This window comes from Pygocentrus nattereri, chromosome 8 (genome assembly GCF_015220715.1).
Source record: "Pygocentrus nattereri isolate fPygNat1 chromosome 8, fPygNat1.pri, whole genome shotgun sequence".
In the NCBI taxonomy this organism is placed as follows: Eukaryota; Metazoa; Chordata; class Actinopteri; order Characiformes; family Serrasalmidae; genus Pygocentrus; species Pygocentrus nattereri.
In genome coordinates this window covers 17,401,391-17,422,952 of record NC_051218.1, presented here as the reverse complement: position 1 = coordinate 17,422,952, position 21,562 = coordinate 17,401,391, and the positions used below count along the sequence as shown (strand labels likewise).

General features: G+C 40.4%; 2 protein-coding genes across 3 annotated transcripts in view; one reads left to right on the top strand and one right to left on the bottom strand.

The window, feature by feature from the left end:
• Window positions 1–3,010: 3,010 nt before the first annotated feature.
• On the bottom strand, window positions 3,011–15,696 carry hmmr (hyaluronan-mediated motility receptor (RHAMM)). Its single transcript, XM_037540585.1, has 19 exons — window positions 15,541–15,696; window positions 14,235–14,333; window positions 14,035–14,114; window positions 13,871–13,948; window positions 13,416–13,604; window positions 13,146–13,232; window positions 12,914–13,025; window positions 12,691–12,756; window positions 12,517–12,590; window positions 12,360–12,430; window positions 11,530–11,897; window positions 11,223–11,371; window positions 9,780–9,994; window positions 9,576–9,692; window positions 9,311–9,502; window positions 6,521–6,892; window positions 4,176–4,248; window positions 3,877–4,053; window positions 3,011–3,778 (listed from the first exon to the last, which is right to left on the bottom strand). Exons 1-19 carry the CDS (start codon window positions 15,584–15,586, stop codon window positions 3,629–3,631), a joined length of 2,715 nt encoding a protein of 904 aa, XP_037396482.1. The 5' UTR covers window positions 15,587–15,696; the 3' UTR covers window positions 3,011–3,628.
• Window positions 15,697–16,548: 852 nt separating this feature from the next.
• pigg (phosphatidylinositol glycan anchor biosynthesis class G) overlaps window positions 16,549–21,562 on the top strand; it is a 157,650-nt gene continuing 152,636 nt past the window's right edge. For both annotated transcript variants that reach the window (XM_017704079.2, XM_037540584.1), the window contains exons 1-2: window positions 16,549–17,078; window positions 18,743–18,948. In XM_017704079.2, the coding sequence (XP_017559568.1) occupies window positions 16,925–17,078; window positions 18,743–18,948 (360 nt within the window). In that variant the 5' untranslated portion in view covers window positions 16,549–16,924. The remainder of the gene's footprint in view (window positions 17,079–18,742; window positions 18,949–21,562) is intronic.

The following is a 21,562-nucleotide window of genomic DNA, read 5'->3' as shown; positions in this document are numbered from 1 at the left end:
CATTTAGTTCAAGATTAGGCTCAAAGGACTCATATCACATTAAACCCAGCCTGCTTTTAAATAAAAGGTTTGATACAGTATGCTAACATTATTGAGGTTTCAGAGCATATCATTTACTCCCCTGTCCATACAGAGAAACGATGCTGCGAATTGTGTTTCTGTGGTTTCACAAAAACAACATATTTACATATACACAGCATTTAACAGTTCAGTCCTGCCCTCTCATGTTAGTCATAAGTAGTGTTACAGTCAGGACTGCTTTTTAAATGAGGCAAGTTACAGGTCAGCCAGTCAGAACAAGGATACTTTGCATATATCTGTCCTAAAGGCTCAGTAACAAGAACAGCTTGCTTGATAGGAAGCTAGAAAATTGTCAAGTAAAAATGATCATAAACCTACACGAGTGGACCTCAGAGCAAAAGACATAAAAGAGAAGGAAAATGTAAGATATGGGCACTTTAATGTCCAAGAAACCAGCACATGCAGTCCAATAATGGAGCTTAATAGAAGTTATGCGAACTATTAACTTCTTATTTTATTCAGTAGAGCTTAACATTATAATTCACAAACAGGTCATACCCTTGACCTGTGCATCACACCCTGACTTCTGTCTGAGCCTGTTATATCAGCTGGAAACCTAATGCCTTGCTTAAGAATGAACATGCTTAAGGAGTCATGGCATTATGTTAGAACCTCTGTTTTTCCGCTGATGCCGTCAAGGATGAAGGCTCTATTAGGCAAGGGCTATATAAGCTGGCCAGACCTGCTCCAACATCCCAACCACTTCACTGCCGCTTGCACCTGTGCGCATTCTGGCGAGTGCTGAATTCCTGTGGTTATTTTTAGCTTTTGGGTGATGCTATCAAGCAAATCAAATCTTAGTTTAATCATTTCTGAAGCAGTTTGAAATGAGAACTAGATATTTTTCTTATATTAATGCTGACACTTCAGCGTCTACCACCATGGGTTGATCTCCCAGGCCGTGATCAAGCCTGGACTAAAAAGAATTGCCAAGTGTCATTGGTACTGCAGTTTGATCCACACAAGGCTTATTCTGTGCACATGTAACAGGCCTTAAACGTAAAACCTTAGGATAAAGTCTCATTTGTGTCTGGATATCTCCTTAGATGCTGCAGGCAACCCCTATGTTCCTCCTGCTGGTCTCTACTCCAGGTATCCATTGCTCTCCATCTCAGCACCTGTGTGGCTCCAGCCTGGTAGATGCTCTCTATGTTGTGGTGCAAGAGGCTTCTTTTATACCCACAGAGGGGAGAGAGACCTTGAGGCATTGCTGGGTGAGCACAACTTTCCCAAACTGGTATTCAGCACGTCTGTTAAAATCACTCTGAAATGATGGTTTGGGCAAAAAACATATTTAGCCAATTACTTTCTTTCTACAAAAAAGGTAGTTGATAACCTAAGACATGTTTGATGTCCACAAATTGCTTCTTCAGTTTTTCTTTGGAGCTGCTTTAAAATGTATAAATAAATAAAATGGCTGATACTACAGTTTGTAGCTATTTTACAAAGGTTTGTGCAAATTTACTGTATGTAGTTTTACTTATCCAGAGCGACGTATATTAATCATGTCACAAATGTAATTGAATGTAGCATTTGGAATCTTTCCCAAGGAGATGTATGGCTTCCTTACCTGTAGGGAAACCTTATTATGCTGCTTGGGCAGGCAGCGGTATTATCCACTGTTGTACACCAATTGCTGAGACTATTACTACTCAACTACTGAGTGACAATTCAGACATGCATGATTCTATAGTTTAGGCTACAATCTCTTAATACATGTAACTTCATTAGGCTAAGTTCACATTCAAAGCCTCATTGCTCAGATGCAGTCACATTTACGTGGGTAAGCAAATATCCCCACAACAAGAACTCCTGGCCGCCACACAGCCCTGGATTGGATATGTAGGACCGCATGCGGAAGTGGCACAGATCTGACTTGAGATGTATGCATCCACATACCTCTGAAAACATCAGATTTGAGCCAGTTCAGCTTGATAATGTGAACACAGCTAGGCAACTATAATTACTTGAAAGGATCACAATTATGCAGAACTACAATCATTTTCCACAGACATTAGATTTTAAAAAAGAGCAAAAAAGTTTCATGTTCAAACTTTAGATCAAAGCTGATTAAATGTATTTGTTAGCTATACAGCTAATTCAAACATGTTTAGCATGCATGCTAGCAGAATAACTTTCTCTTTTGTGTATATTTGAACTCAAAATGTAATGCCCAAAAACAAAACAAAAAAAAAAAAACCTTAACAGCTAATAGTTGTAGTCCTGAAGGAGAAATGTATGAAGAACATTCTCTCCTCCAGCTGTCCTCTCAAAGACCTCTGGTCATGAGAACATGGTGGAGGACATCCCTACGAAGAAGCTGAAACTAAAAGTGAAGAGAGGGATTGTGGACCAGTGCTGCCACAGGCCCTGCACCTTATCCCACCTGCAAAACTACTGCAACTGACCAGCTGCTAAAGAGCATACACCCAGACTACCACTGAATATAGAAAACTTAAAATATGGCCACCAAAATAAAGCATCGCTAAACAGCAACAGAATTGAGTGCCAGTTTCTTTTCTGTTTCTGTAAAAATTTATCACTGCATGATTTAACTCCAGAGGATTTCTGAGAAGGCAAAGCTATTTTCACTCAGCGATGTATGGAAAGGTCAAAAGCAATGTATAAACTGAGCAGAAAGGGCTTTAAATCAGACAGCTTCCTTACTACAGTCCTTTAGGGCCCTCTACTGGAAAACAGTGCAAAATAAAAAGCAGTAAATCAGATTTAATGCTTCAGGAAAATTTTGAATTCAATAACCAACAAAAGATGCACGGCAAACACTTTCCATTTATTTTATTAAGGGTCCCCATCACATTTTAAAAACAAAAGGTAAAAATTATAAAAGAAATATAAAAGGTAGCGAGGTTACAGATGTGTGAAGTAGGCTTTATTTAACTTGAATTAAATTAAATTGAAACTTTGCAAATGGAATTCAAATTTTAATGAAAAGGAAAAACACAGAAGTATACATAGTCCAAGCAGTAATTCTATGAACACTAGCCCACAGGAATACATATTTTGCCTCATCTTAAAATCTAGTTTGGTAATTCTGACCTAAAACAGTGCAGCTTAGATCATTTTTTTAAAGTATATTTATTCCTATTCCAATTCATGCACTACCAATGCCATAGTTAATATTTTGATCAGTACACCAAAAGGATGCACTCAAAAATACACTCACTCCACTGTATATAAATAATACATTGTTCACATACTGGGGAGATCAATGGGAACTTGTGTGTGTAAGCAGGATCTGCTTCCACAATGTCTGACTTTTAGCCTTTATGGATAAAATAAGCTTAGAGTTGTTTGCCATGTTTTGTGCTCTAAGGCTCCAGTAAAGTCTGTATTGTTACAGTTTAATGCACTGAATTCTTTCTGAGCAAGAGAGTAAATGTTCATCACCCTTAGAGACAAACTCTGGGCATTTGCAACATTACAGTTAAGACATGCTGTAACCACTTAAATAGGGATTCTCCATTAAATAACATTTAGTCCAAGACATCAACAACTAGTCTTGTTATAAAATTCTTAAAGACACCCTCTATCTCAGACCTGTCACAGGCTGCTGGTTCTCCTTGAGCTCATGTTTAAAGGCTTTGCTGGGGTCAAACTTGCGTGGAGCCTGACTGGACTTGAGCTGCTCGAGCTCTCGCTTTTGCTTGCCCACCTGTGTCCTAAGCTTAGACACTTCCTGTAGAACACAAAAATATATGTCCATTTAAAAAGCCTAGTGCAGGCACTCTGGGTGAAAACAGATCATTTAGCATTTAACAGCAATGTGATCCTGACCTGTCTGAGCTCCAGGTTCTCCTCCTTGAGTTTGACCATGTGCTTGATCTTCTGCCTTTGGTTCTGATGGCCCAACAGATTGGCGTAGGCGTTAGCCAGTTTATTCAGCTCCGCCTGAGTGGCCCCCTTCTCATTGAGCAGGGCATCCCTCTCCGCCGCAAAGCCGTCCAGCTGCTCCTGGAGACCACAAGCAGTAGAAAAATGAGAGGCGCACCAGGGAGCCACAGAGACCATCTGCACTGCTCACAGTGTCAGCAGTATCAGTTCCACAGGAGTAGTTTAAAGGAGCACGGTCTCACCTGAAAGGGTTTAACTTTTTCATAGAGCTGTTCGTACAGGTTTCTCCAGTGCTCCATCTCTGCGTTAGACGTGCTGTAAGACGCATGTGAACACATATCACTGATGAAAACATTCAGGTTAAACAGGAACAGAGTTCACTCACATATTTTTTGCAAGTGTATAGTATAGTATAGTGTGTAGTAGTGTATAATGTTCTGCTCCATTTGGTCTACCAGTTTAAATTCTTCTTAAGGCATGAGTTGTCATTACCATCACACCATTTTGCTTCAAAATAAATGTGGGTAGTGCAATGTACATACAGTATGTTGCAGAACACAAGGAGGGAGTTTTTACACACACACACACACACACACACACACACACACACACACACACACACACACACACACACACACACACACACACAAATGACATTAAAATGAGTGTTCTGCATTTTCTTTTTCTCTGTTGCTTTTCACCACTCTGCAGTGGGGGTGTGGAATTGGATTGATTGACAGCCTCAAAAACATTACCCATTTCAACAGCTACAACAGGCAAGTTAGAAGCTAACTTTAGCTTTGTGTTAACAGTACAGTTGGAAAGCAAAGCCTTTGATTAGCTGGCTAACAAACAGATATCGGACTGTAAACAGTACTACTCATAAGCTCAAGTTCCTGTTCAGAACCTCTTCAGGTTTATACAAGTAAGGCTGCATTGATGCCATCTGATTTTTAGCTTGCGCCATACTGAGGTTTTGTTTTTTTTTTTTTAAACCAACTAATTGAAGTTTCTGTATTTCACCTATATTGATAATGCAAAGCTGAAGTCAGCTTCTAATGAAAGCGATCATTTATTTAAAAATAAAGATTTACCATCTTATCACACACACTGCCTCCAGTAAGCTGTTCCTTTCAGCTCGAGTCTGCTGGCAACTCTGGAGCTGTATTGAGCCCAATTTTCAAATGAGTCGGCAATGAATTCTTGTACAGAGTGTCACTTCAACCCCAGAAAGACATTTGAGTCTTTTTGATTTGGTCTCTGTCACAGAATGAAGAGTGACTGGCCATTCTGCCTCCTGCATTCAAAAACTAAGCCCTTGTAGATGCTTACGAAACAGCTACAGCACTGCTAAATGTAAACGTTGTCTAACAAAATAGAGGCAGCAAGAATGTGAGGTCATTGCAATACTATCAATAATCAATTAGGGTGCAGTATACTAAAACAATTAAAATATGAATATAATTATGTACCCTGCAGTGCCCACTAAACAGTGGACTGAAGTAGAGGTATGTTATTATTTTCATACTTCCTGATAATGTAACAGTTTGAATAAGTGGGGGAAAAATGCTATGCTGGGCCTTCAAGTTAGTCTGATTTGTTGTTGAAAGAGCAGACATTGGAACATAAAGACAATGAGTTAAAGGGGGAAAGACAACGGAAGGAAGAGTCTTCTGGCGTAGCTGGCGTGCTCAGAAGAATCTCTTTGGCGAAGCTGTCAGCCATTGGCCCAGCATCAATACTATCGAAAAATTTCCATATGCACTTCTGGCAAAAACAAAAGTCTCCACAGCTTCTTAGCTAATATGGATAGTGTGAATTTACCAGATTCCAGCAGTGTCTGATGGTCACAGATAAAAGCTTCCTATGAGACTTCTGAGAAAAGAATATTTTGCACTGATCTCACCAGCTTTGAGTTTGTTTTGTTTTTTTTTTTGTTTTTTTTTTAATATTAAACATTTTTAAAATTTGTCTCATAATGCAAATCAAAACAATGATATTTTTTAGGCAATACCATCTACTACCTGTATTAAAATATCAAAGAAAATCTGTCTAAGATTAAATTAAGGCATAAGACAAGAAATGAGATTTCACAGGGAGTGGTACCAAGGCCAAAACTTCACAGGTGGTTACATCAGGGTTGGCTGGGCAACAGTTATAAGGCAACACCGCAGAAATACACCTTTAAAAGGCAGAACTATACAATCTCCAGTAGCTTCTAAATCCTGTGAGAATATATGGAACACTAGGACAAATTTCTTAATTCTATTGAGACCTACATTCTGACCACTTAATCTTGATTAAAACTGTGCTGAGTGGAAAAATTCAGAGAAAGTAAATGCCCCCAGGCTTAGACTTTTTCTATTCATTCCTTCATACTCTAGTCTCCATATAAAGATGCAGTTAATCTTAAATCTATAATGCCTTTGGGAAAAGAGGTCTCATTATATTTCAGCTACTGGGTTTGATTAAATCCCATTTTCACATTTAATTAATTTAATCTAAACCACCAAAACATGATCAGTTTCAAAGAACTAGTGCCAGGACACTTTAAGGTTTGATTGATGTGTATATGCACAGCACTCACCTCTGCTGTGCCTCTGAGAGTCGTTTTGCAAAGTCGTGACGCTCGTTCTCCATCTGCAAATGCAGCTGCTCCCTCTCCTGCTGCCACTCCTCAGTGTGGCTCTTCAGACAGGCCTCTTTCTGCTCCAGCAGCCTGCTTTGCTCAGCCATCTCCTGCTGCAGCGCCTCCACCTTTTCCTGCAAGACCTGCGCCTTCTGTGCCCTGCCCTCCAGTGATTCCCTCTTCCTCTGCTGAGCCAGGGCCCTCTGTTTCTCCTCTCGCTCCTGATCCACCAGTCCCTGTAGGTGGCACTGCTCCATGCTGTGAGCCTCCACAACACGCTTTAACTCATCCTCACTTTGAGCCAGCTTGGTCTGTACTTCCAATAGCATCCTACACACACACACACACACACACACACACACACACACACACACACACACACACACACACACACACACACACACACACACACACACACACACGGTCATTCATATTATGGTCATAGAACATATTTTCCAATTAAATGAGGATCTATTAAATTTTGCATAATTTTATTTAAGAAAAGCAAGAAAAAGCTATCAAATAAGTTGCAATAAAGTACATAAAATGGTCTGTTTAAGGACAAAGTTTGAGAGACAGATGAAGTAAGGATAAGCTTATACCAGACTGAGAGAATTGCTCTTGTGTAGCCAAGTCACACAACTGACTAACCCAACTGTGCAGCATTTTGTAAGTCTAGACAAGACAATAAGGTCCAGTTAGAGAAAATATCCTCAAGCAAAGGTCTGGAACATCATAATGTCTAACTTGCATCATGATTCAGTGCCATATACCTTATACTGAAGTAGTCTAGTAGGTACACTATATTGCCTATAAGTATTTGCCTGTCTGCCTTCACATGCATACGAACTTGAGTAACATCCCATTCTTAACATCCACATGGTTTAATAGGATGTCAGCCCACCCTTTGCAGCTAAAACACCTTCAACTCTTCAGGGAAGGCTTTCCACAAGGTTTAGGAGTGTGTTTATGGGAAATTTTGACCAATCTTCCAGAAGCACATTTATGAGGTCAGACACTGATGTTGGACAAGATGGCCTGGCTCACAGTCTCCGCCCTAATTCATCCCAAAGGTGTTCTATCCGGTTGAGGTAAAGACTCTGGCATGGAAGAACTTGACTGGCCTGCACAAACTCTTTCATCCATGTCTTAATGGACCTTGTTTTGTGCAGTCATGTTGGAACAGGCCATCCCAAAACTGTTCCCACAAAGTTGGGAGCATGAAATTGTCCAAAATCTCTTGGTCTGCTGAAACATTAAGAGTTCCTTTCACTGGAACTAAGGGGCCGAGCCCAACTCCTGAAAGACAACCCCACCCTATAATCCCCCCTCTGCCAAACTTTACACTTGGCACAATGCAGTCAGATAAATATCGTTCTCTTGGCAACCGTCAAACCCAGACTCATCCGTCGGATTGCCAGATGGAGGAGCATGATTTGTCACTCCACAGAACACGTCTTCATCGCTCTAGAGTCCAGTTGCAGCACTTTACACCACTGCATTCTATACTGTGCATTGCACTTGGTGATGAAAGGCTCGGATGGAGTTGCTCGGCCATGGAATCCCATTCCAAGTAGCTCTCTACACACTGCTCTTGAACTAATCTGAAGGCAACATAAAGTTTGAAGGTCTGTAGTGATTGACTCTGTAGAAAGTTGATGACCTCTGCGCAATATGCGCCTCAGCATCTGCTGACCCTGCATGGTCATTTTATGTGACCTACCACTTCGTGGCTGAGTTGCTGTTATTCCCAATCGCTTCCACTTTGTTATAATACCACTGACAGTTGACTGGAATATTTAGTAGTGACGAAATTTCACGACTGAATTTGTTGCACAGGTGGCATCCGATCACGGTACCACGCTGGAATTCACTGAGCCTAGGTGCTTGGTTTTATACACCTGTGGCCATGGAAGTGTTTGGAACAGCCGAATTCAATGATTTGCATGGCTGAGTGAATACTTTTGGAAATACAGCGTATATCCACATCTTATGTAGTCGACATCTAAATGTCAAATCAAATAAAATACAATTCATTCATAGTTCAAGAATGTCAGTTTTCTCTTTTTAGAGCACATCATGTAAAATAACTTCCCCCGACTCACTTTCTTCTCCGACTTAAGTTTTTCACCTCGTCCCTCCCCTGTGTGTGCGTGCGTCACTCACTTGAATCTCAGTGCTCATCGTAATACACAGATCTGATTGGCTGAGTAGCCATATATTTACATATTAAATACATATATTTGTCATATTTACAACGAATGCCATTGGTCTGTGAGTTTCCTAGGCAACTAAAGCGTTACTGTAAAGGCTAGAAAAGTTACGCCAATTAAAATTTAATTAAAATAGGACCACCCTGACAAAATTAAATAATTATCCATAGTTTATCGGATATAGGTTCAGGTCCACATAGCATAGCGTCTGGGTCTGGACTTGGACTGTGGTCCGCCTATTAGTAACCTAGGTCTAGATCTAGGTCAACGACTTTAGACAGAATTGTTTTAGCACTTGCACTATTTGAAGTTATGTTTATTGCCCAACTACTTATGGCCCCTTCAAGTGGGACACTGTGTATAAAAATAAATGCGTAATACAAAATAAATACGTAAATATTCTTGAATTTTAGCATTGTGTATTGTGTATTTTAAACTCATAACTACTGTTTTCAGTGCGACAGTACAGGGTCATAACAAAAGCTGGAGTAATATCTTAAAACTGCTTTGTATATACACAGACGTGAAACCTAACCTGGCATACTCCTCCCTCTCCTTATCTTGCGTTTGCTGATGGTTGAGGAGTTTTTGTTGTTGCTCCTGCAGCTGCTGGCTGACTCCGCTCATCTCCTCCTCCAGCTGCTGCCTGACTTTGCTCACCTCCTCCTCCAGCTGCCGAACACGGGCTTTAGCCTGTTCCCTTTCCATGCTCAGGGCTTGCCTAGCACTAAAAGGGTTAAATTATTAATAACATGACCCAAATCTTCTGAGGGGTTTACTAGCTAGTGCTCAGTACTTACCCCTCTAGCTCAGCGGCCATTCCGCCAACCTTTCCCAGGCAGCTGTTGTGTTCCTCTTGTAGTTTCTTCATAGCTTCCTTATGAGCCTCTTTTACAGTCTTCATTTCAAGATTATTCCTATCAATACAGTACAAACATTAGCATGAACTTGCAAAAGAAAGTTTTTTTCCCACTCCCTTCCCAGTTTGTCTCAATGGCTCTGACCTCACTAGCTCGGCACATGCACTAGACAGTTCTTCTCCTAGTGTGTGCTTTTCCCCAGTGAGACACTGGATGACCTCCTCGTGCAGCCGCTCCTGCTGCTCCAGCACTGACAGCTCCTCCAGTGCCTCTTCCAGCTCCTCCTCTAGTTGCTTTCTCTCAGTTTCCATCTCATCATGCAAACGTGCCAGCTCACTGGACAGGGAATTGCTCTGAGCCTGCAGCATTCAGATACCATAAGTCAGATCAGGTGAACTAGAACAGGTTAAAACTCCAGGTTTATAAATACTGTGAAATTCCATTTCAGCTTAATGTAGAGACCTGCAGACATGAATAAAAAAAAATTGTTGTACTAAATGTATTTCATTCATTCATTTAAGATCATCAGGTCCATTTACCATATCGGTGCACTTAGAAGTTCTACAATTAAAGACTAGTCCATCTTTCTCTGCATACTTTGTTAGCTGCCTAGTTGTCTTCAATGGTCAGGACCCTTACAGGAGAGCAGCTATTATTTGGATGTTGGATCATTCTCAGCACTGCAGCGACACTGAACAAAGTGGTGGCATGTTGAGTGGACACAGAAGAGTGAAATGGGACTAATAAAGTATGCAGAGAACTGATGAACTAGAGTCTGTAAATGTAGAACTGCACCTATATAGTGGGTGGAGCTGATAAAATGGACAATTAGTATAGAAACAAGGTGGTGCCCTTAATGAAGTGGCCAGTCAGTGTATTCAAAGCTCACAGCTGGGATAGCCTCCAGCACCCCCCCCGCGACCCTGAAGGAGAAGCGGCTTAGAAAGTGTGTGTGTGTGTGTGTGTGTGTGTGTGTGTGTGTGTGTGTGTGTGTGTGTGTGTGTGTGTGTGTGTGTGTGTGTGTGTGAGAGAGTGTGTGTGAGTGTGTGTGTGAGAGTGTTCAAAGATAAAGAAAACTGGACTCCTAATAACCATGCAAGACCTGGTAGACCACCAAAACTATCATCAAATACATAAGGGAAAGTCCTAAGGGGAAGGAAGGGAGAAAGAGAAAGAGGAGAAAATTTGTAAAACACACAAAGAAGCTGCTGGTGCTCTCAGAACAATGGACTGGCCACCCCAGGACCCAGACCTCAGAATCACTGAATGTGTTTGGAATTACTAGGATCATAAGAAAATGCATCCAACTTCTAAGACTGAACTTCAGAGGTATGAAAGAATATTCTTGCAGATTTCTTGGAAAAACAAAAAGCAAGTCTCTCAAAAAGAGCAGATGATACCATGAAGAAAAGAATGGAAACACAAACTACTCTGTCTTCTGTTAAACAGGTTTTGTGCTTGCCCCATGCTGAAAAATGGAAAAAACGTAAAAACTGGCTATTTTGATTGGAATCTAAATAAATATAAGGCAGTATCTGAATTGTGTGCACAACTGTAAGTGAAATAATGAGGGAGCCAGTGTGTTACCTTCTCCTCTTCTAGCTGTTTGGCAACAGCAGAGTGTTGCTTCTTCAACTGGTCATGAGCTTCCTTTTCATTTTTCTTGCTCTCCTCCAGTGAGCTAATATTGGCCAGCAACTCTTGGACTCTCCTCAAGCCTTCTTCCTGTGTTCTGGCTGCATGCAGACAGATGCATGAAATAAATATAACAAGGAGTGCACCGCTCACAAGTTTGATATTGCATCAAACACACAAATGACCCAAAAGACTATTTGAGTTCTCTAATGAAACTTCTTGCCTGCAGTCAAAGTGCATTAACACTGACTATACTCACCTCTTTCATCCTCCAGGGTCAGGCAGCGTTCGCCCATGAGAGCCACACGCTGGTCCAGTTCCTCCTCAGTCCTCCTCAATACCTCCCTGATGCGGCCAAGCTCTTGTTCCTGCTGCCGCACTGTGCTTTGAGAGCCCTGCAGCTCCTGGGCTCCCTGCTGGATCTTCCCCTCCAGCTCTCTCAATGCAGCCTGAGAGGCCTCCAGGTCATTTTCATGCTGTTTCAGCTCACATTCCCGCTTCCTAATAGTGGTCTGGCACTCTTGGAGCTCCTGCTGGCACTTCTGCAGCTCTTGCTCCTTCTCTCGCAGGGTGCTTTGGGAATCATGCAAGCTTGCAGTGCACTTCTCCAACTGCTGCTCCACCTCACTATGCAAGATGAAGGGCAGAGGAGGCAAATAACACCTTTTCTCATTCAGCTAGAACTAAAACTAAAAGCAATAGTGAAGTGAAGAAGAACATTGATACAGTTCTCCCCTTATTTCAAAAGTAGTCAAATCAGTCAAGACATGTTTAATGTTCAACATTTGCTCCTTAGTTTTGCACTGGCGCTACAAGTCCAATGCGACACATCTACAAGGCTGAAAAAGATGACAGATGTTCCACACTTATTAGTAGAGATGTAACGGTTCACAGTTTGGAATAATGTAAACAACTCAACGTCAGACTCACCCTGTTACTTCTACAAGCAGCTAACTTTGAACATACATGTCTTGATTGATCAACTATGGTTACAGCTTTGGGGAAATTTGTGTTAATTTGATTTCTGGGTGAACAACTTTTCTGTCAAACTCAAACACATGCATGATGGATGCAGGGGGCAAGTGTTACCCAAGCTTCTCTTGAGAATCAGATACGCGGCGCTCCATTGCAGATTTGTCTTGCAGCTTACTTTTCAGATCCTTACAAAAGAAGAGTTAAGACAGTCTTCATAACTTACTGACCAACAATTCTACTACTCCAATCCTTATATAAATTACAACAATACCTGAATCTCTTCATTTGCAGCATCAAGGTAGCTCTGCAGAGCTTTAGATTCCTCTCTCACCTCCTGTATAACAACTGAAACAGAAGATGCATAATGAAGAGAAAAACACAAACAAAAATGAAAATATTAACTCCAAATCTATGTTAACTCTATAATATCACTCACTCTACCTACCATGCAGCTTATCCATTTCTTTCTCAAGCTCATCATTATGAGCTTTAGCCTCTTCATGAAGATCCTCTGTAAAGCAGAGTAAATATTTTCAATTGTGCAATGTTTGGCAATTTAAGACTTGGTCCATCACCTTTTTCTACATACACCTTTATTCATTATATAGGTCTGTTAAATCAAATTGTATTTTCTTCATTTAGTCTTCTCAAGCACTGAGAAAGCTCACCAAGATCTCTGTTCCGCATCTGAAGAGCACCAAGAGTTGCTCTTGAGGCTTCAAGATCAGTCTCCAGGACTTTCACTTTGCCTTCTGAACTGATCTGCAGGAAACTCAGCTCCTGCAAAAGTGTTCAAGATTCGTTGAGCGGATTCAACTGGATTGGGAATCATATTTACTGCTACATGTGTTTCACAGTAATAAGACCACCTCACCTACTGAAGAACCAACGGTTACTTACCTTGCCTTTAGCATCCAGTTTGTTTCTGGCCTCCATCAACTCCATAGATAAAGAATTGATTCTCTTTTTTGTAGTGTCAGCAGATACCTATATAAGTGCACATGCAGCAAAAAAAAAAAAAAAAAAAAAAAAAAAAAAAAAAAAAAAAAACACCCCACAAATCAAATATATTTATTTTGGCATTGCCAAGAGCAAACAGCTTAAGACCACCCAGTTGGTAAAGTGAATACTGATTAACCTGAACCAAGTCTATTTAACTACACAACCAACCTTGGACTTCAGGAACTCATTAGTTTTCTTTAACTCAACAAGTTGTCTTTCAAGGGAAGCCACATTGGCTGCAAGGCCAGTCTTCTCCCTCACAGCAGCAAGCAGTTTAACCTCCAGCTTCTTCAGCTCTTCCTCCAGGATCAAAAGCCTGCGGTCCTGCTCCCCTCTCTGCTGCACCAGTGACCGGATCTGGAAAGTATATTATTTGCAATGAAAAGAATAAACTATGAATCACACATTAGAGTGAATGCAGACTTAGTAGGTCATTCATTTATTATTGTTAATGATAGAAAAAGACAAACAACCATAAAACTCAAAATAATGTCTAATGTATGTATGAATGTAGCTTAGCAGGGAAGGCCATAAACCTGGTAATTTCAGGTCATTACCCCAGTCCTGTTTAAACGTTGCTACACACGTTCTTTTAATGACACCAAACTTTCTCCGGTACCCACCTCTTTCTCCAGATGTTTCTGATGCTTCATTTCAACTCTAAAACTGCTTTTGTCCTTTTTGGAGCCAGAACCATCATCCTGTATAAGAGAACAATAAGTGTAACACAGGCAAGTACTTCTATGATTCCAAACACCTAGCTTCAGCATGTAGGCAGAGCACTCACCAACCCATCTACAGACATAGTCCTCCGCACTGGAGACATCAAAATATCTTTTACGGGTGGAGGAGGTGGTAAAACTGCAGCTGAACCAATCGACAGACATAGGAGTAAGGTCAGACAACAAGACAGCTACATGAATAAATTAAACCCATCAAAATCACAATTCACTTTAAAAGAAGGCCAACTAGGCCAGCTGCTCTCACATTTTAACGCGGATTTGAAGCGTTCTGCCTTGTGAAAGGATGCAGCTCCCTTTACATCACCGTCTTTGAGCTCGTAGGAACCAGGCGGAGGCGCACAACCTAGCAATGAAGAACAATCGTGTTGGACAAAACAATTCATGACACATCTGATGGCAAAGGTCACACATGAAGAATAAATCCATACATATTCAGCAACTACATTTATTATGATTAGGAAATATGCCACAAAAACGTCTGCTGGTCTAAAGAGACAAAATGTTCTAATTACACGATTTGTATATTTATTTACTCATTCATTTGATCATACATCATCCAACCCGCTTATCCTCCTGGGTCGTGGGGGTGCTGGAGCCTATCCCAGCACTCATTGGGTAAAAGGCAGGAAACACCCCGGACAGGTCACCAGTCCATCGCAGTTGTTTATTGTATTGTATTGTATTGAGATATATATATATATATATATATATATATATATATATATATATATATATATATATATATATATATATACATACACACACACACACACACATATATATATATATATATAAAAAACACAACACAAATAATTTTTTCAGCATCAAACTTGAATTTTCTAGACTGTATTTAACTAATTCACGAGCGCTTCTGTTTGATAGATTTAGATTTATGCTTAGAGAACATAACAAATCAGTGTAAATTAGCTGGACAATTTCAATGTGGAAATGGGTTAAAGCACCTAGAGTGATCTGCCACAGTACTGAGTATAAATATTAGATAGAATATTAGAAATGAGACAGGAATGTACTCATGTGCAACATGACAGGAGCACGTTGGCAAGTAGCTTGCATGGGTGTGAACTTGTTTACGTCTCTCTGATTAGCCATATTAACTTAGTTGTGGCTAGTTTTAACAACAGCTAGCCACAAAACAACTTGCTGGAATGTAGTATTCAAAGCAATGTTAGTCAAATTTTGAAATAGTCCTTTTTCGTTCAGTTCCAGTGAACTAGCCACAGCACTTTACAAGCTAGAATGACATTCAACACGAATAAGAGGTTTAGGAAGAAGAGTTAGCTAGCTAGGTTTCTCATAGGTAGCTAGTTTCGTAGTAAACAGTCTGAAAAGCAGGTTAGTGAAACAATGAAATTGCAGTTTTCCATGTATTTTCAAACACTTCGGCGCTAGAGGGATATAAAACACACAAACACTTCATGGTACGACCTGAACGGCAAACTTCACTGCCGAGTTTGTTATGAAAACGGGTCTGGCTCTCAGTAACGTTCCCGACCTGCCACGAGCAACAGAAGAGCAGTATCCGTACTTACCAACATGCTCATTAAATCGTTTCAGAGGCGCTCTTGAAAACGACATAGTTTACAAAGCAGAACGGGTCGCTACAAATCAACAATACTAGCAACGTAAAAGTTATAATCCTCAGGACCTCGCAGAACCACCACGGCTCCAGAAACACCCGCTGGATTTTTTGAAACTCTTGCTTTGTCCAATCAAATCAAACGAAGCGCACCAGCCAATGAAAAGCTCCGGTAACGGGACGGTGATCCAATCAGAAGTGCGGTTGTCGTGCTACGTTTACCATGCGCTTCTCAGCAGCACATTCGGCTGGCACGTTTGAGCGTTTCCGTCTGTAAAGAATGCATTAAGATAAAGTAGATCATAATAAAATGAAATAAAATGAAATAATGAAGAATCCAGAACGTTTGGTTATACAGAGTTTTTTTCTACTGTCGAGAACCTAAAAGTAAACAAAAAGATTGCAACGTCAGACAATGAAAAACTCATAAACTCTCACAGTTCTAAAAATAACAACGACCAGCCGACTAATTCATGGGTTAAACAATCATCAACTTAATCAATCTACCATAGTTTTGCTGCACTGCATAGTTCTTCCTCTTCTAGAAAACATGGCAATGAACAAAAACGCCACTATCTTAGCAGGCTGGTCAGAACACAAACAAAACAGCTTTTCACAAATAAATGAAAATAGAAAAAGAGAGAAAGAAAGTATGGAGAGAAATGTCCTATGTTTGTATGCAGGTAGTACTGATAATCAGGCGTTGGCACTACATTTTCAAACATGCCAATAGCAATTTTTGTACACTATTATTTTGTGACACATACCGGAAATAATAAGAATGCGGTCTTTATCATGAATCTGTTTTTAAGCGATACTCCTATAATAAAAATGTATGAAGGGCCGGGATGTTTCCCGCACGTTAGTGCCGAAAGGGGGCGCTCACTATTTACACACACGCGATTTGAACGGCTTGCTTGCCGTACTGAAGCTTCAATCACAACACGGAAATAAGATTTGAAAACACAAGCCCATTTGACGTTTGTCGCTCATTCATGTTTATTCCCGTCAGAGTGTGAAACCTGTCAGGTGATCGGATTTCTGATGGAGGAAACATATTCTGTGTAAAACGCTGCTCCTTGACTCCTCTTAACGTCAGTGTTGGATTGATTCCGTAACTGGATGTGTTTGACCTACTTTGTGCAGTTTGTGCGGTGTGAATGTGGATAGAGTCGTTATGAGACCATGACGAGTTGATAGACGAGTAAAGGAGCAGTTTTCGCTGTCTTTCTGCTTCAAACACTTTACTAGCTCTGTGCCCCCTCTCTTATATTTCACTAAAACAGCGACACTAGGTTACTCACTTCACTAGGTTAGCTAACTAACTAACTGCCATCATGAGACTGAGTTCTTCAGTGTTCGCCTCATTTTGTCTCCTCATCGAGTTACTCGGTATTGCCCTTTTTCTCAGAGGATTTTTTCCTGTTCCAGTCAAGTCGTCTCTATCCTCCAAGAGTAAACTGTCCGACCTGCCTGCAGAACCACTTGCAGGTAAGCAGCTATGAAACAGCTGGCCTGGCCGTGTCACAGTCAAGGTTTTATTTTTCAGTACCACTAGTTTATTTTGTATCTTATTGTTTTTTATCTGAAGACAGACCAAAACTATCATAATCCATTTTTCCAACCTATTTTTAAACCTTAAGGTGTTAATATGTGTAAGTATATAACATCCTTGTTCTGATTGGCTTCCCTGCGTTGAGCCATATTGTAAAAGCTGTATAGGCTGTACATGCAGATGTAATAGGCCTGTGTAAATGAGTTGGTTATGTGATATCACAGCTTAATTTCCACATGTGGACTGTATGGACTGGAGGGTTAATGTAGTGATCAGTCCATTCAAGCTTTTTTTTATTAGATAGAGACAGAGTAGCACTGACTGCTATTGAAAGAGTTTTTTGCACAATTCATGGTGCTTTATTGTCCAACTGATCGTTGGCCACAGCCATAGTGTACATAAGCAGAGTTTTTCTCTAACAGCACGTTCACTGTCCAGCTCAAGTCTCTCATTCCCTCTCTCTGCCAGCTCACACATGCATATATGCACACACCACTGGGGCAGTTCCAAGCCCTACAATAAGAGTCCATAGCAAAAGGAACAAAGTGTAATAAAGGCTAGAGAACACCTAACCCAATACTAACATCCTAAAACATTTCCAAAACAATTCCAGTTTTCCAAGATATGGGCTCATGATATACAAGTCAACATGAATTGGAAATCTCATTTCCCTCCTTACTCTGACATATGGACAAAAGTATGTGGACACCTGACCATCACACCTATATACCATTCTAAAACTGTCAACATTAATATGGCATTAGTCTCTCTTTACAACTGTATCAGCATTTCCACAAGATTTTAGTGCGTGTCTGTGGGAATTTGTGCCAGTTTAGCCAAAATACATTACTCTACTCTGGAGCTAAGCCTTGAAAAACCTTGAAAAACAACTCCAGTCAACTCTCTCTCCTCCACTAAACTTTACTGCTGACACTGTACATTCTGTTTTATGGTGTTTGGCATCCACCAAACCCAGATTCAGCTATCAGGCTGCCATGTAGTGAATCGTGACTCATTACTCTGGAGCACACATTTCCACTGAGTCCAGCGGCGATGTGCTTTACACCATTCCAGCCGATGCCTGGCGTTGCACTTAATGATCCTCGGCTTGTGTGCAGCTGTTTTGCCATGGAAACACATTTTAAAAAGCTCCTGGTGCACAGTTCCAGAAGCAGTTTGGGAACGAGAACATAGGACAGGCAATTTTTAAGTGCTATGCACTTCAACCCTAGATGCCCCCACTCTGTGAGTTTGCATTGTCTACGGCTTAGTGCCTGAGCTGTTGTAACTCTTAGACACTTAATTTCACAGTTATAGCACTTACAGATGGTCAGGGCAGATGGAGCAGGGCACAGATTCAACAAACTGACTTGTGAAAGGTGGCATCCTATGCAGTGCCACATTTAAAGTCACCAAGCTCTTTTGCTCATGATGCTGTTAGCATTGAGTATGGCTAAGACACCTGAACTCAGTAATTAGGAGCGATGACCACACAGATTTGGGCATAGTGTGTGTTTCAGAGTAGAGTACGATATTAGGAAGCGAACTGAGTGATGTCCTTTTGTTGAAGTTTAACAGCATTTTACTTTTTGTTTTGCAGGAAACAGTCCAAACTCAACCAAAGTACCTCCGCCTCTGTTCAAAAGAGTGGTGATCATATTGATAGATGCTTTAAGAGAGGACTTTATATTTGGGCCGAATGGGAAGAGATTTATGCCCTACACCAGACACATAGTGGAGAGAGGATCCTCACACAGCTTCATAGCCAAAGCTAGACCTCCCACTGTCACTATGCCGAGAATTAAGGTGAGTCTGTTTGTCCAGTAACCATTTTTAGAAGTTTTACACCTTGGGCATCCTTCGTGCATCCTGTGGTGCTTAAATTGGCTTCTGATGGATGGTTAGATTTGAGCAGTGCCATTTTATATGGATGAGTTTGAGCGTGTGTTTGATTCAGCGTTTAAAATTTTAGATTGGAATTGATTTAAGGCGGTGACGTTACAGATTTTCTCACCTGTCCACAGCTGCAGAGGTATAATTCTGCTTTTCTTTCTGACAACTTTCTATAGACAGTGCCTGCTGACATGCATGCTCCTCCTGTTTAAGAAGCAGATGATTCATTGTTGTACATTTCTGAAAAAAGTGGATAGATTTAGTGCTGTCAAAGAAATTGTTTCTGGTAGGATGTTTTATTGATTTAACACATCCTCTACAGAGAACACACTTCTGTACATCTTAATGCATAATTATTGTTTCTTTGCCAAATTTAATATATTGAGAGAAAAAACAAAACGCAGCCTGTGCAAAAGTTGTGCTGCAATTTATATTTCAAGTGTTAAGTTTTCCAACATGTTAAACACACAAAATAAATATAAAAGATTTACGTTTGTTCTCTGTACAGGATATGCATTTATGCTTACAAAATCAACCAACATGTAATTAGGGATGTCACATTTCTTGCATACTACAGTACATGTAGTTTTACATAGCTCAGTTTACTGTATACAAATACCTTTAGCCTTGCACAGTGCTTGGTAACGTATGGTTTGGACGGGTACCAGGATTTGTAAGTTTCTTGTGCATTTTCAAGCAGGTCAGGTTCAAATGGGCAAAACTGAAAATACCCTTTAGGAAAATACTGTGATTGTGTTTAATAATAGATGATCATAGACAATAATTATAAATGTTTCACTTTTTTTTGCTGCTGTTTACAAGACATGGTGTTTATTCAACTATACATACATTTCTCAGCCTTTCTCTGACTGACCAGCAGATGACAGTAGAGCCCTTTCACCATGAGACAGAACCCCCACCCGACTCACTGCAGCACTTTCTTCTTTTAACTGGCATGACACGGCCAACTAACCCAAATCACTGTCTCCTGGAGACCAAGTCAGTCATTAAGCACTGCTGTGCCTGCCAGGGGCTGCCTGCACTTCAGGACGATAGACAGGTCTTAACCATTGTGGGGAACGAAAAATGTTCAGAGCAAGATAAATATTTTAGGAGGCAGACGGTTCATTTCTAAGGAGGGATTTGACTGACCCTAAACTGAAATGCTCAGAGGGATCACCGTAACTGAATTTAGGCTATTGATTCGCGCTCAACACTAGTTGTTTTGTACATCTTTGAGCATTTTTTTATTGAATCCTGAGTTCACAAAAAGTTCAGAAACCCCCTTTCAACAATTTCACGTTGATATAGAACAGTTCACAAAACCATAACTGTTTCTGTTTCTCTATAATAGAGCTGTGTTCTCGAAGTGGCCCATTGTGGAGCAGCTGGATGCAGTTGTTAAAGAAGTTTCCTTTCCTAAACTGTTCAAATTAAATTTCATTTAGAGATTGTTAAAACTTTCATTAATCAGATGTAGCCATTAAGCTTGCATCATTAACCAGCATGTGTTAATATTCTGCAGGTGCAGCAAATGAAATGTTGGGAATACGTGTTAAATTTATATGATTTAACATGTCAGGAATGTATGGTCTTAGGCTTTGATCTTTTATTATTATTATTATTATTAGTATTATTATGATTGCATTTCCACCTCTCATGTTCTTATTATGATTTCAGTTTTGTTAATAGCAAGTCAGCACAGTTTTGGCCATGGACAGGGACACAATGCAACATAGGTTTCAGTGGAGAGCATTGGCCCGTTTTTATTTAATGCAAACTTTCTGCTGGTATCTGTGTTTAAAGGGACACTGTGGCCAAAATGAACATTTTTATTATTGAAGATCTATTGTAAACATGCCATGCCTCCTTAATTTGTCCCCCCAAATAATCATGGCAGTGATATTTTCCAGTTTAAAGACTTCTGACGATGTATCTTGAAGGTATCTTTGGAGTCGATCATTAAGTAAGGGCTGTTTGAAGTGGTTTTTGTTTCTGCTAGTTGGCGAATGCAGAGAGACACCAGCTAGCTAATGTTACTGGCATGACGTACTTCTGCGTCTGTGTTTTTTTAGTCTCTACGTGAGTGGTACATCAGCAGATCTCCCATGGGGGGATTCCCAGTGGTTGTATGGCCATGCATGCTGGGTACTGTAGTGAGAGAACACAGATGGATGAGACTAAGAGATGCAACATTTCACTGCAGAATATTACACAACATGACAAATAACATATTAAATGTTACCAGGCTAGAAATTCCCTTTACCTGAGTGCTGTGAATCCCCTTTGGATTCTAGGCAGTGATGCTGTTTTACAGTTAGTCAGAAACTAAAATCTATAGTAGTGTTAGTAGCTTAAAGCGGTGTTTTCTGTTAAAATTATGTGTTGCTATTGAACACATAGAATTACAACTTAATAGTGACATTAAAGGAAAATCTTACACATGAATCCAATAAATGAAAGCTTTCCTGGACAGAGAAAAGCCTAGTCTCTGACTATACAGTAGTGTCTTTCAAAATCCTGTGAA